Source organism: Dipodomys merriami, unplaced genomic scaffold (assembly GCF_024711535.1).
Source record: "Dipodomys merriami isolate MVZ:Mamm:240054 unplaced genomic scaffold, mDipMer1.0.p SCAF_24, whole genome shotgun sequence".
Classification (NCBI taxonomy): domain Eukaryota; kingdom Metazoa; phylum Chordata; class Mammalia; order Rodentia; family Heteromyidae; genus Dipodomys; species Dipodomys merriami.
This window is the reverse complement of record NW_027203826.1, coordinates 17,487,048-17,499,282: the sequence shown is the minus strand read 5'-3', so window position 1 is coordinate 17,499,282 and position 12,235 is coordinate 17,487,048. Positions and strand designations below refer to the sequence as shown.

The 12,235-nt window shown below is 42.4% G+C and overlaps 1 protein-coding gene across 1 annotated transcript in view; it reads left to right on the top strand.

Moving 5' to 3' along the window:
• Window positions 1-12,235, top strand: part of Lamc1 (laminin subunit gamma 1) — a 117,317-nt gene that overhangs the window by 84,855 nt on the left and 20,227 nt on the right. Inside the window, exons 7-17 of the mRNA XM_070034299.1 lie at window positions 470-568; window positions 702-838; window positions 1,440-1,562; window positions 1,655-1,844; window positions 2,237-2,349; window positions 6,253-6,474; window positions 6,619-6,807; window positions 8,857-9,102; window positions 9,519-9,672; window positions 10,232-10,374; window positions 11,883-12,061. Coding sequence (XP_069890400.1) covers window positions 470-568; window positions 702-838; window positions 1,440-1,562; window positions 1,655-1,844; window positions 2,237-2,349; window positions 6,253-6,474; window positions 6,619-6,807; window positions 8,857-9,102; window positions 9,519-9,672; window positions 10,232-10,374; window positions 11,883-12,061 — 1,795 coding nt within the window. The remainder of the gene's footprint in view (window positions 1-469; window positions 569-701; window positions 839-1,439; window positions 1,563-1,654; window positions 1,845-2,236; window positions 2,350-6,252; window positions 6,475-6,618; window positions 6,808-8,856; window positions 9,103-9,518; window positions 9,673-10,231; window positions 10,375-11,882; window positions 12,062-12,235) is intronic.

Genomic DNA, 12,235 nt, shown 5'->3' with positions numbered 1-12,235 from the left:
TAGTCAACATATAATACATCTACAGCCTAATAACATTTTTCCCCATGGTAATTGTAGCAAGATTCAAGACTAGCTGTAATGATGAGCCACTAAAGCTTTGGTTTGCATAGAGTATGAGTTTTTGATAGAATGAATGTGATGAATGTCCTTGGTTAAAACCAAATCCAGATACAAAAATGACTTCAGGAGCTGGTACCGGTGGCTCACTCCTATAATCCTAAACACTCAGGAGGCCGAGATCTGAGGATCCTGGTTCAAAGCCAGCCCAGGCAGGAGAGTCTGTGAGACTCGTATCTCACAGTTAACCAGAAGAAACTGGAAAAGGAGATTTGGCTCAAGTGGGTTCATTTTATTCTATGTGAATTGTATATAAAATCTATTACTGTGTAAAGGGAAAAGTTGACCCTGAGTGGAATTTCTTCCCTCCGTGCTCTTCTCTCATTGTCTTACTCTATTTTTCATCAAATAGACCGTGTTCCTGTGATCCTTCTGGCAGCACAGATGAGTGTAATGCTGAAACGGGAAGATGTGTTTGCAAGGACAATGTGGAAGGCTTCAATTGTGAGAGGTAAACTCATTCATACAAAAACCTCCTGTATTTGTATTTCCACTATTACAGTGCTTTAGGTTTTTTTTAACAAAGAAAAGAACTGATTTTGTTGGCAGAAAAAAATAACTGGTTGTGTCATAATCTTTTTCAGATGCAAACCTGGGTTCTTTAATCTGGAAGCTTCGAATCCTCGGGGTTGCACACCCTGCTTCTGCTTTGGGCATTCTTCTGTCTGTACAAATGCAGTTGGCTTCAGTCCTTACACCATCTCCTCTGCTTTTCACACTGGTAATTCAGACCTCATCTCCAACCCCCTAAAACGGAGACTACACTCAAAATACATGCTTGTTTTCTTGAATCAGTATCCTTTAAGGGTTTTTTGATGATAGAGATACTTCATGTTATTTAACATACATGATTTTTCTTGGTTGTCCCTTTAATAAAAGCATGCATGTGATTTTAGAATTTACTCTAGTGAGCAGTGAGTACAAGTGTTACATGAATACTAATAAGGCCAAATGTAGTTTACAGGATGTAGCATAGGTACTCTTGTAGGATCCTCCTATTCAAAATCTTTTATTGATAGCTTTCTAGATACTGGTGCAGCTGGGAAGGTGGCTCAGTGGTAGAGTGCTTGCCTTGCATGCATGAGGCCCTGGGTTCGATTCCTCAGCACCACATAAGCAGAAAAAGCTGGAAGTCTCACTGTGGCTCAAGTGGGAGAAGGCTAGTCTTGAGCTGAGGAGCCGAAGGACAGTGCCCAGGCACAAAGTTCAAGCCCCACAACTGACCAAAAAAAAAAAAAGATACTGGTGCAGTCATGTGCATTTTTGTACGTACTCAAGGAGTTTGTGATTTAAAGTGCTTGTTTCTCTGTGCTTGCCTGCAGATGAGGATGGGTGGCGTGTGGAACAGAGGGATGGTTCGGAAGCATCTCTCGACTGGTCCTCTGAGAGACGAGATATCGCTGTGATCTCGGATAGCTACTTTCCTAGGTACTTCATTGCCCCCGGTAAGTGAGGCTAGACAGCAGTGTGGCTTGCTGGGTACCACCTCTCTTTAGTCTCAGTCTGACTGTTTTGCCGATCTTGTATCTGATTTCAGCGAAGTTCTTGGGCAACCAGGTCTTGAGTTATGGACAGAACTTTTCCTTCTCCTTCCGAGTGGACCGACGAGACACTCGCCTCTCTGCAGAAGACCTGGTGCTTGAGGGAGCTGGCTTGAGAGTGTCTGTACCCTTGATTGCCCAGGGCAACTCCTATCCAAGCGAGACCACAGTGAAATACACCTTCAGGTAAACTGCCTTCTTTGTAAAATTAGAGCTTGTCACAGTGACATACTGGTGTAAGCCCACCACTATGGAGCCTGAGGAAAGAGGGTTTTTAGCTTGAATGCAGCTTCAGCTATATATAGTGCTTTGAGTTGAACACTTGACTCAAACAAATAAAGACTTGGACCTGCATTATGAAAGCGAATTTTATATCTGAGTTATCTGGCCTCAAGATAGATGTTCAAGAAAAAGTTGTCATTGTCAATGAGATTTTATAAAAGGGAGCCTTCATTGTTAACATTTTCTTTTCTGATTTGGTTAGATTATTAGACCATTGCATTGTTGATGGCATAAATGATTTCACAGAATCCAGGACTCTTCTTCAGTAAGTAAGTTGGACCTTTCTCTCTTTCCAGGCTCCATGAAGCAACAGATTACCCTTGGAGGCCTACACTTTCCCCTTTCGAATTTCAGAAGCTTCTCAACAATTTGACTTCTATTAAGATCCGTGGGACATATAGTGAGAGAAGTAAGTTATGATCTAATAATGATAATATTACTATTACTAATTATTATTACTAATTACTAATAATTATTACTAATTACTATTACTACTAATAATACTATTATTATTTTAGTGCCAGTCTTGGGGAATTGAACTCAGGGCCTGGATGCTGTCTTTAAGCTTTTGTGCTCAAGGCTAGTACCCCATCACTTGAACCACACCTCCAATTCTGGCTTTTTGGTGGTTATGTTTCAATTTAAGAGAGCTATATATGCAGATCATGGCAAAAGGATCTATAATGAAAAGATTTACCTCTTCTAACACTGTTAACACTGATTCTGAAGAGTAGCTGCTATATTATGTATGAATTACATGTTTTATTACCTGACTTGGGCATGAGAAAAGTGGCTAGTTATAATGTAAGGAGTATTGTTTCATAATTCATAAGTCAATTGGGTTTTACATGGTGTACAGCTTTTCTAAAAGTTGAATAATTCTGGCTCAAGTTGCTTAACCTCCATTTTCTTTTATTTGCTATGTAATGATCCAGGGCTTTCTGAACCATGTCCTAATTTACGAAAAATTACATATTCAGTGAACATTTGCTATAAGTTTAGATAAACAAAAATTTAAAAATATCCTACTTAAATTGTTTTTAAAATGAGGGTCCTTTACTTCAGCAAGGTGAGACTGTATGTAGGAGTAGAGTCATGAGACATTGGGAGTAGAATGATAGCCTTGGATGAGTTGTTTTTTGAGGTGCCAGGGGGACTATCCAGAGGAAAATGTCTTGTAAGTAGTTAGAAATGTACACCTGGGCCTTAGGAAGAAGTTTGGACTAGAGAGCTGTATTTTGTTAGAGAGCTGTATTTTGAAGACTTGCAGCCTGTAGGCATTGATTTTTAAGCTTGGAAACATGATAGAAAAAAGGAAGAAGAGAATTGAATCTTGGAAGTTCAGGTCAGTTGTGTGTTCTGAGGTCCAAGCAAGAAAAGGTTGTGTTTGTTTGTTTGTTTGTTTGTTTGTTTTGTTGGTCATGGGGGCTGAACTCTGGGCCTGGGTACTGTCCCTCAGCTCTTCAGCTCAAGGCTAGTGCCCTGCCACTTGAGCCATAGCGCCACTTGAGGCCTTTTCTGCTTAGGTGGTGCTGAGGAATCAAACCCAGGTCCTCATGCATGTAAGGCAAGCACTCTTCCACTGAGCCACCTTCCAAGCCTTGAGTTTGTTTTTGTTTTTGTTTTTTCTCTCTCTTTTTTTTTTTTTTTTGCCAGTCTTGGTCTTGAACCCAGGGCCTGGATGCTGTCCCTGAGCCTTTGTGTTTGAGATTAGTGCTCTACCACTTGAGCCACAGCCACTGTCTGGGCTGGCTTTGAACAATTCTCAGCCTTCTAAATAGCTAGGATTACAGGCATGAGCCACTGGCTCAAGATTTTTTTTTTTGGGTCTGGTCATGGGGCCTGAACTCGGGGCCTAGGCGCTGTCCCTCAGCTCTTCAGCTCAAGGCTAGTGCTCTACCACTTGAGCCACAGCACCACTTCCGGCTTCTTTTTGTTTATGTGGTGCCGAAGAATCGAACCCAGGGCCTCATGCATGCAAGGCAAGTGCTCTACCACTAAGCTACCTTCCCAGCCCTGGCTCAAGATTTTTAAGGAAAAACATTTGTTAACAAGTTTGGGACAACAGCTACCATTGGGTTTTAGATTGGATGGTTAAGGAATCATGGGTGAGGATTTCTGTTTCCTTATTTTATTTTATTTTTTTGGTTGGTCATGGAGTTTGAACTCTGGGCTTGGGCGCTGTTCTGTGCTCTTCAGCTCAAGGCAAGCGCTCTACCACTTGAGCTACAGTGCCACTTCGGGTTTTCTAGTGGTTTATTGGAGATAAGAGTCTCTCACAGACTTTCTTGCCTGGACTGGCTTTGAACTGCAATCCTCAGATCTCAGCCTCCTGAGTAGCTAGGATTACAGGCATGAGCCACCAGTGCCTGGCTTGTTTCCTTATTTTTTTAAGAAGAGTTGAAACTGAAGTCAGATTGCAGGGCTCTGAAAACTCATTTGAAGGTAATGAAAGAAAGAATATTCTTCTAAGAAATTTGTTTTTAAGGAAAGGAAAGCAGATAGAATATATAATTTGGGAGTAGGAAAAAAGAGTGAAGGAAGAATATTTTGAGAATAGGACAAAATGTTTATAGTATTAGATGCTTCTTAACCAGATCATGCATTATGATTTAACTGGGCAAAAAATAATGATAATAACTGTATTAAAAGTTAAGCTCATATAGTGGAATTCTGTGCCTCTATCAGAAAAAATGACATTGCCTCATTTGTTAGGAAATGGAAAGACTTGGAAAAAATTATTTTAAGTGAATTAAGCCAGGCCAAAAGAAACATAGGTCCCATGGTTTCCCATTTGCAATAACTAGTACATGTCTAGGCCAAAGCAGAGAAGGTCAAAGACTATGTACATATGACCACATGAGATAATGTTAAGCAAAATGTACCCCAAGACAGGGATGTAAGTGGTTTTTTTCTTTCTTGCTGGTGTTTTTGGGTTTTTTTTTTTTTTTTTTTTTTTTTTTTGGGTCCAGTCGTGGGGCCTGAACTCTGGGCCTGGGCGCTGTCCCTCAGCTCTTCAGCTCAAGGTTAACGTTCTACCACTTGAGCCACAGCGCCACTTCCGGCTTTTTTCTTTTTGCTTATGTGGTGCTGAGGAATTGAACCCAGGGCCTCATGCATGCAAGGCAAGCGCTCTACCACTGAGCCACCTTCTCAGCCCCTCTTGCTAGTGTTTTTAATGTACTTACAATGTGTACTATATGATTCTTTTGTTTCCTTTGTATGTTCTTCCCCCACAGCATAAATCCTATTTTCACTGGGTTTGATGCCAATGTTCTGCATCTTGTATATACATTTTTGTAATTTGGGGAGGGGAAGGAATATTGGGGAATGCTTAAATGGGGATGCAGGCTGACCCATTGTGATGACTAGATGTACAGGACACTATGTTGAAAACGAGCTTTACAATGTCAGTATAGGAGCGGGGTGGGGGGAGTTGGGGAGGTAAGGAGGGAAGTGATGGTAAGGGGAAAACAAAGGAGGAGGTAATGATGCTTGCTACAAAATGTACTCATTACCCTACTCAGGTAACGGTAACCCCTCTGTACAACATATATATATATAAAGTTAAGCTCAAGCCAATAATAGAAATAACCTTCAGCCTTAGGCTTTCAATTTCTAAGTGAATTTTATAAATAGCAAGTGATCTTTCATAACATGGGAGAAACATGCTTTATATATTAGACTGCAAAAGACTAGAGAATGGAATGGGTATGAGTATATCACCAAGGCCACTTTCTTTGTAGAATCTTGCTGCTTGTCCTATCAGATGGCATACTACTGGATCACATGAGTCTTTAGTCTAAGTCCCTATAAGGTTTCTTCTGTTTTTATACCCTGGCAAAAAGAGAGAAGCATGGTGAAATATGACATTATGGCTTTAGAATAATTGTATATTTGTCAGAAATATTCTGGAATATTAGAACTAACTTACTAGGTTTTGCTGTTGAATAGAGGGCAAAGATGAAAAAGTTCAATGTTTCCTGTCCACATGTTTTCCCTGCTTTCTTATCCTTAAATTCTAGAGTCAGTGTCTGCTTCTCTGGCAGATCTGCTTCTCTGATTAAGCAGATCATTTTCTTCCATATTCTTGCTCATATTTCTTCTTTCCCCAAATGATTTTCCAGTGCTTTTCATTTTTCATACTAGTAATTGGGAAAACTTTAAAATTGCCTTACCTAGTGGATGGATTAAGCTAATTGCTGATTTTCTGTGGAATTTCGGGTCTGGTTCCCCTTTCCAGTTATTGATATCCCATAAGTTTTTGGGAAATGGGAGGCACTTGGGTGATTCCTTCTTTCTTCCTATGCAGATACTGGATATTTGGATGATGTCACCCTGGCAAGTGCCCGTCCTGGGCCTGGGGTCCCTGCAACTTGGGTAGAGTCCTGCACCTGTCCTGTGGGCTATGGAGGGCAGTTTTGTGAGACATGCCTCCCAGGTTATAGAAGAGAAACTCCAAGTCTTGGCCCTTATAGTCCCTGTGTGCTTTGTACCTGCAATGGACACAGTGAGACCTGTGACCCTGAGACAGGTAGGAAGGCCAGCTTTGACAGGTGCTGGGCCTGATTTCTCTTTAGTGGTTGGAGGGGGGGTCGGAGTTGGGGGGGAGAGGAAATGCCCATTGTTATGTTTACTTGTGTAATCACACAGTGCTTCATGCCTGTTCTCTAAATAGGTGTCTGCAACTGCAGAGACAATACGGCTGGTCCCCACTGTGAGAAGTGCAGTGATGGCTTCTACGGAGACTCTACTGCAGGTACCAACTCTGACTGCCAGCCTTGTCCATGCCCTGGAGGCTCAAGTTGTGCTGTTGTTCCCAAGACAAAGGAGGTGGTATGCACCAACTGTCCAACTGGTACCACTGGTAAGTCCGTCTTTCCATCTGTGTTTACTGCTCCACCTTATAAAAAGTCCAGAGGGCTGGGAGCCTGGTTCCGTTGGGGAGTGCCTGTCTACCACCCAAGCAGAGTCTGCATTCATCTCCAGTACCAATAATAATAGAAATCATAATAGAAATAGAACTAAAGACTGTAATAGGACCAGAAGGCCTAGGAGAGAGCTTTGGTTTTTGTTTTATTTTGTTTTTGTTTTTATGATGTGATTTTCCTTGTAGGCAAATGTTTTGTAGAAACAACTTCATTGTGGATTCATAAATGTGTATCAGATGGCTAATACTATCTAATATGTACTAAGTATGGCCACGCACTGTCCTAAGCATTTACACGTACTGCCTTATTAAATCTCATTACCATGAGGGAAGTTCTGCTATTTTCATGTTTCAGCTAATAAACTGAGGTACAGAGACATTACATTTCATGTTTAAGGCTGTATGGCTAAGGCTTTGGTGAAGCAGGGATTCTAGCCCAGCCAGAATGGGTCCACAGATAATGTAGTCTCTCATAATATAAGAAGCCAGGGGCTGGGGGTTTAGCCCAGCGGAAGGGCGCCCGCCTGGCGCTCACAAGGCCCTGGGTTTGGTTCTCAGTCCTGGAAAAAAAAAAAAAGAAGCCAAACTTGGTTTTTAGTGTTTGGAACTCTGGGACTCTTGATATAAAGTGGTCATTTTAAAATCCTTTCTGTAAATGGTTTTCAATATATCAGAGTCCACATTTAGTTAGGGAAAAAATGTTTATAGCTTTGGCTAAACCTCTTCTCATTCTATGTGTTTTGATCCTTTTCAAGAAAAACAAAACTGTATCACTTGTAGCTACCCAAACAACTCCCCATGCTGAGCAGGTGGAGGGCCCCTGATACTACAGCCTCCCTTTCTGTCTGCTTTGCCTACCCTGTAACAAATGTTCTGACCAAGCTTTGGGGACAGCATTGGACTCTATAATTCTCCTGAAATTTTAGTGTAATTTAGGTTCTATTGGGTACAGAGATATCCAGAGCCGAGAAAGGAAAGATGAAGAGCAATGAGATCAGCAGAGGAAAGAGCTCTGATTTTAGCTCTGCTTTTTCTTCTTGCCAGGCATGTCAGCTGTGCCAGAGTTGGTTAACTTCTCTGTTTCCTTAGCTCTAAGGAGATGGCAAGGGATGATTTCTACATTCAGTTGTGCAAATCTCTGATTCTGTACTAGTTGGCCCAGCTCACAAGTGACAGATAGCATATGTCTTGTATATGTTGAGAGAATGATCCTGTTCCCTCTCATTTGGAAAACTTAGAGTAGTAAGAGTGGCACTTCATCTTTTCAGAGGGGAAAGGAGTTAGAAGCGTGGCTTGAACTCAAGGCCCGGGCACTTTCCCTTAGCTTTTTTCATTCAAGGCTGGTGCTCTACTCCTTGAGTCACACCTCTACTTACAACTTTTTTCTAATTAATTGGAGGTAAGATTCTCACAGACTTTTTTTTTACCCTGGCTAGCTTTGAACTGCAATCCTCACATCTCAATCCCCTGAGTAGTTAGGATTACAGATGTGAGTTACTGGCTAACATTTACTCTTTTTAAATAGTATCAGCCAAAACAAATACGTGTGAATATGCCATTCCTGGGACTGGAGAGGCTTAACTCACTTACAAAGTACTTTTTTTTTTTTTTTGAGACAGAATCTCATTATGAACCCAGACTAGCCTTGAACTCATGCTCTTCTTATTCTCCCAGGTGTTGGGATTACAGTCTTGTACCTCCATGCCCATTTTACAAAGCACTTGTTAAACAAAGCTCTTTGGTTTTTCAGAACATTTGAAGTGAGGTAGGCAAGTCAGTGGCTGTCTTCATGATCAGAAACAGTAGTCACAGTCCCTCCACTGGTGTGACATCATACCAGAGTTGTGGCCCCATCCCTGCCCTCCACCATGGCATGTCACAAGGGACACAGTTAGACCAGACCACATTCTAATCACTGATCATCTACAGCCAGAAATGTCAAAGACCTTCCTTTCAGTAACATCAGATGGATTGTCTTACCCTCAGGCAAGAGATGTGAACTCTGTGACGATGGCTACTTTGGAGACCCGCTGGGCAGCAATGGCCCCGTGAGGCTGTGCCGCTTGTGCCAGTGTAATGACAACATCGATCCCAATGCGGTTGGGAATTGCAATCGCCTGACAGGAGAATGTCTGAAATGCATCTATAACACGGCTGGCTTCTACTGTGACCGCTGCAAAGAAGGGTTTTTTGGAAATCCCCTGGCTCCCAATCCAGCAGACAAATGCAAAGGTAACGAACCAGCAGCTTGCCACACTGCCACCAGTATAGTATACTTTTAGATGACAATTATTGCATGTCACGGCCGTTTGGTGTAATGTAGCACACTCTCCAATAAACATTTGACCCACTTGCATAATTTAAAACTTTTTCTACCTATCACACTAAAAAGTAAAGAACAAAAAGGGAAAATTAATTTTCATGTGTTTTATTTTTTATTTTTATTTTTTTGTCAGTCATAGGACTTGAACTCAGGGTCTGAACACTGTTCCTGAGCTCTTTTGCTCAAGGCTACCACTCTACCATTTTGAGCCCCAGCTCCAGTTCTGGTTTTCCAGTGATACTGGAGATGAGTCATGAATGTTCAGTATTTTAGCATTTTCCTGTACTACTTTGTATCTTGTGCTGTCTCTGTCTTCCTCCCCTAGCCTGCAGTTGCAATCCATATGGGACAATGAGACAGCAGAGCAACTGTAACTCGGTGACTGGGCAATGTGAGTGTCTGCCTCATGTGTCTGGCCGGGACTGCGGTGCTTGTGATCCCGGCTTCTACAACCTGCACAGCGGGCAGGGCTGTGAGAGGTAAGACACCAGTTGGGTGAAAGTCATCTTTGTATGTCATGAGTGTTTATAGGTTGTGTTTAACAGTTGTCCTGATTGTGTTCAGGAATGATTTTACTGCCTCATACAGGAGTGACTCCCTTTAGGGAGAGTACTAGAGAATTATAAGTAATAACTAGCGAATTGCAATAGGACAAAGGAATGAAGCACAGAGGCGGCCACAGCTGTCTGAATCATTTGGACTACATCTTCAAACTACAAATTACAAGATTCTTTCTGAGAGGAGATTCTCCAGGGTTGCAGCCTGGGAACTCCTGTCAGTGCCAGTCAGATGTTCCTGGTTAGTGCCTACAGGTACTAGTTGGAGACCACTGGTAGTGATTAGGCATGAAAAGAGACCCTAACTAGCACTTAGTAGTTCCTTGAACTCTAGGGACTTAATAATCCTTAAGGCTCTGTCCCAGTAACCCTTAACATGGTTTTGAATACAGATTGTGTCAGTACAGTGCTGACACACAGCACAAAGCTTTGCTCCAATACTGTTTTGTCTTACTGAGAAATGTCCTCTGATCCTTTTCAGGTGTGACTGCCATGCTTTGGGTTCCACCAACGGGCAGTGTGACATCCGCACAGGCCAGTGTGAGTGCCAGCCTGGCATCACTGGTCAGCACTGTGAGCGCTGTGAGGTCAACCACTTTGGGTTTGGACCCGAAGGCTGCAAACGTAAGATGTGTTGGTAACCTTGGTAGACATGTTGGTAGATAGCTAGAAGTCACTTCCTGATTCTAGTCTGCATGTAATGTGCAGGAAGGACTTTGACTACCTCTGTCTGGCCGCCAGGCTTATAAACAGGGCACATACAAGACCACAGTGGGTGCTTTATTCCTGAATATTGTTCTTTTTCTAAAACTCTGGAAATTGAGGGAAGGCTTCTCTGTTTCTTTGCCACTATCTTGTTCCTACATCCTTTATTTATTTATTTTTTTTTTGTGCTCATACTGGGGCTTGAACTCAGAGCCCTACACTTTTGTTTAGCAGTCTCAGTCAAGGCTAATACTTTACCATTTGAGCCACAGCTCCACTTCTGTTTTTTGTATTGATTGGAGATAGGAGTCTCATGGACTTTATCTACATAGGCTGGCTTTGAACCTCAGTCCGTAGATCTCAGGCTCCTGGGTAGCTGGAATTACAGGCATGAGCCACCAGTACTTGACCTTCCAGGGTATTATTTTGTTTTTTCCCTCCCTTTTTTAAGTTTCAAATCTCCCTGTGATTCCTGAGCTTGCCCGTTCTGTGTAATGAAAGTTTATCGATCACGTTGGGTGCAGACAGTGCCCAGTGAAGGATTCCGCCACAGTGTGTTTATTGACTCATGGGCTTCAGTTGCTCCCAACTCTTGGGGCCTTTTGGAGCCGGTTGCATATAAGCATCTGCTTCTCTTTGGCATAAACACTTGCTTGGAATTGGGCCTCAGAACAGTTTTGTTTTTTGCTTTCTGAATTCCTTCGTTTCTCTTGTGGAATGTAGCCTGAGTCATTTGACTTAGTTCAGAGAACAAAGTGAGTAAACAAGCTATAAAATAATGCAAGGGAAGCATTAGCACTTCCGCTTCTCATCCATAGACAAATATTAGGCAACAGAGAGGTGGTGGAACAGACGGTCAGTTTAATGATTCCTATAATTTTGTTGCGATAAACTCTCACTGTGTAGCCCAGGCTGGCTGCAAACCTGTGGCCCTCCTGTGTGCTGATATTACAAGCGTGCACACCTGGCATTTTTTTTTTTTTTGGTCAGTTGTGGGGCTTGAACTCTGGGCTTGGGCACTGTCCTTGTGCTCTTCAGCTCAAGGCGGGAGCTCTACCACTTGAGCCACAGCACCACTTCCGGTTTTCTAGTGGTTTGTTGGAGATTAAGAGTCTCACGGACTTTCCTGCCTGGGCTGGCTTTGAACCACGATCCTCAGATCTCAGCCTCCTGAGTAGCTAGGATTACAGATGTGAGCCTGTCACACCCAGCCACATCTGGCATTTCTATAACTACAGTAGTATGAAGTTTGCTCCCAAAGGATTCACATTTTACTTTACAGCTTATTTTCACTTTAAATAGGCCTTTAAGAAAATTTTCTTAGAATAACAGTACAGGCAGGCAGCTTATTGTTAATATTCTGAGTTAAGGAAAAACACCAAACTGGTGCTTCCTTCCTTTGCTTATACTGTTGCTCTCGTCTGCAGCTTGTGACTGTCATCCCGAGGGCTCCCTTTCGCTCCAGTGTAAAGACGATGGCCGCTGTGAGTGCAGAGAAGGCTTTGTGGGAAATCGCTGTGACCAGTGCGAAGAGAACTATTTCTACAATCGGTCTTGGCCTGGCTGCCAGGAATGTCCAGCTTGTTACCGGCTGGTAAAGGATAAGGTAACTATCAGTGGTTCATTTATTCATTCAGCTACCACTTGAAAAGAAACTTACTATACACCAAGCTCCAGCGAAGAAGTGGGCACCAAGTTCAGCATTATCATTCTTTTCAAAGACTTAGGTAACAGATGGGAAGCACGTAACAAAAAGTAAGTAAACAAAGGAAATCTTGAG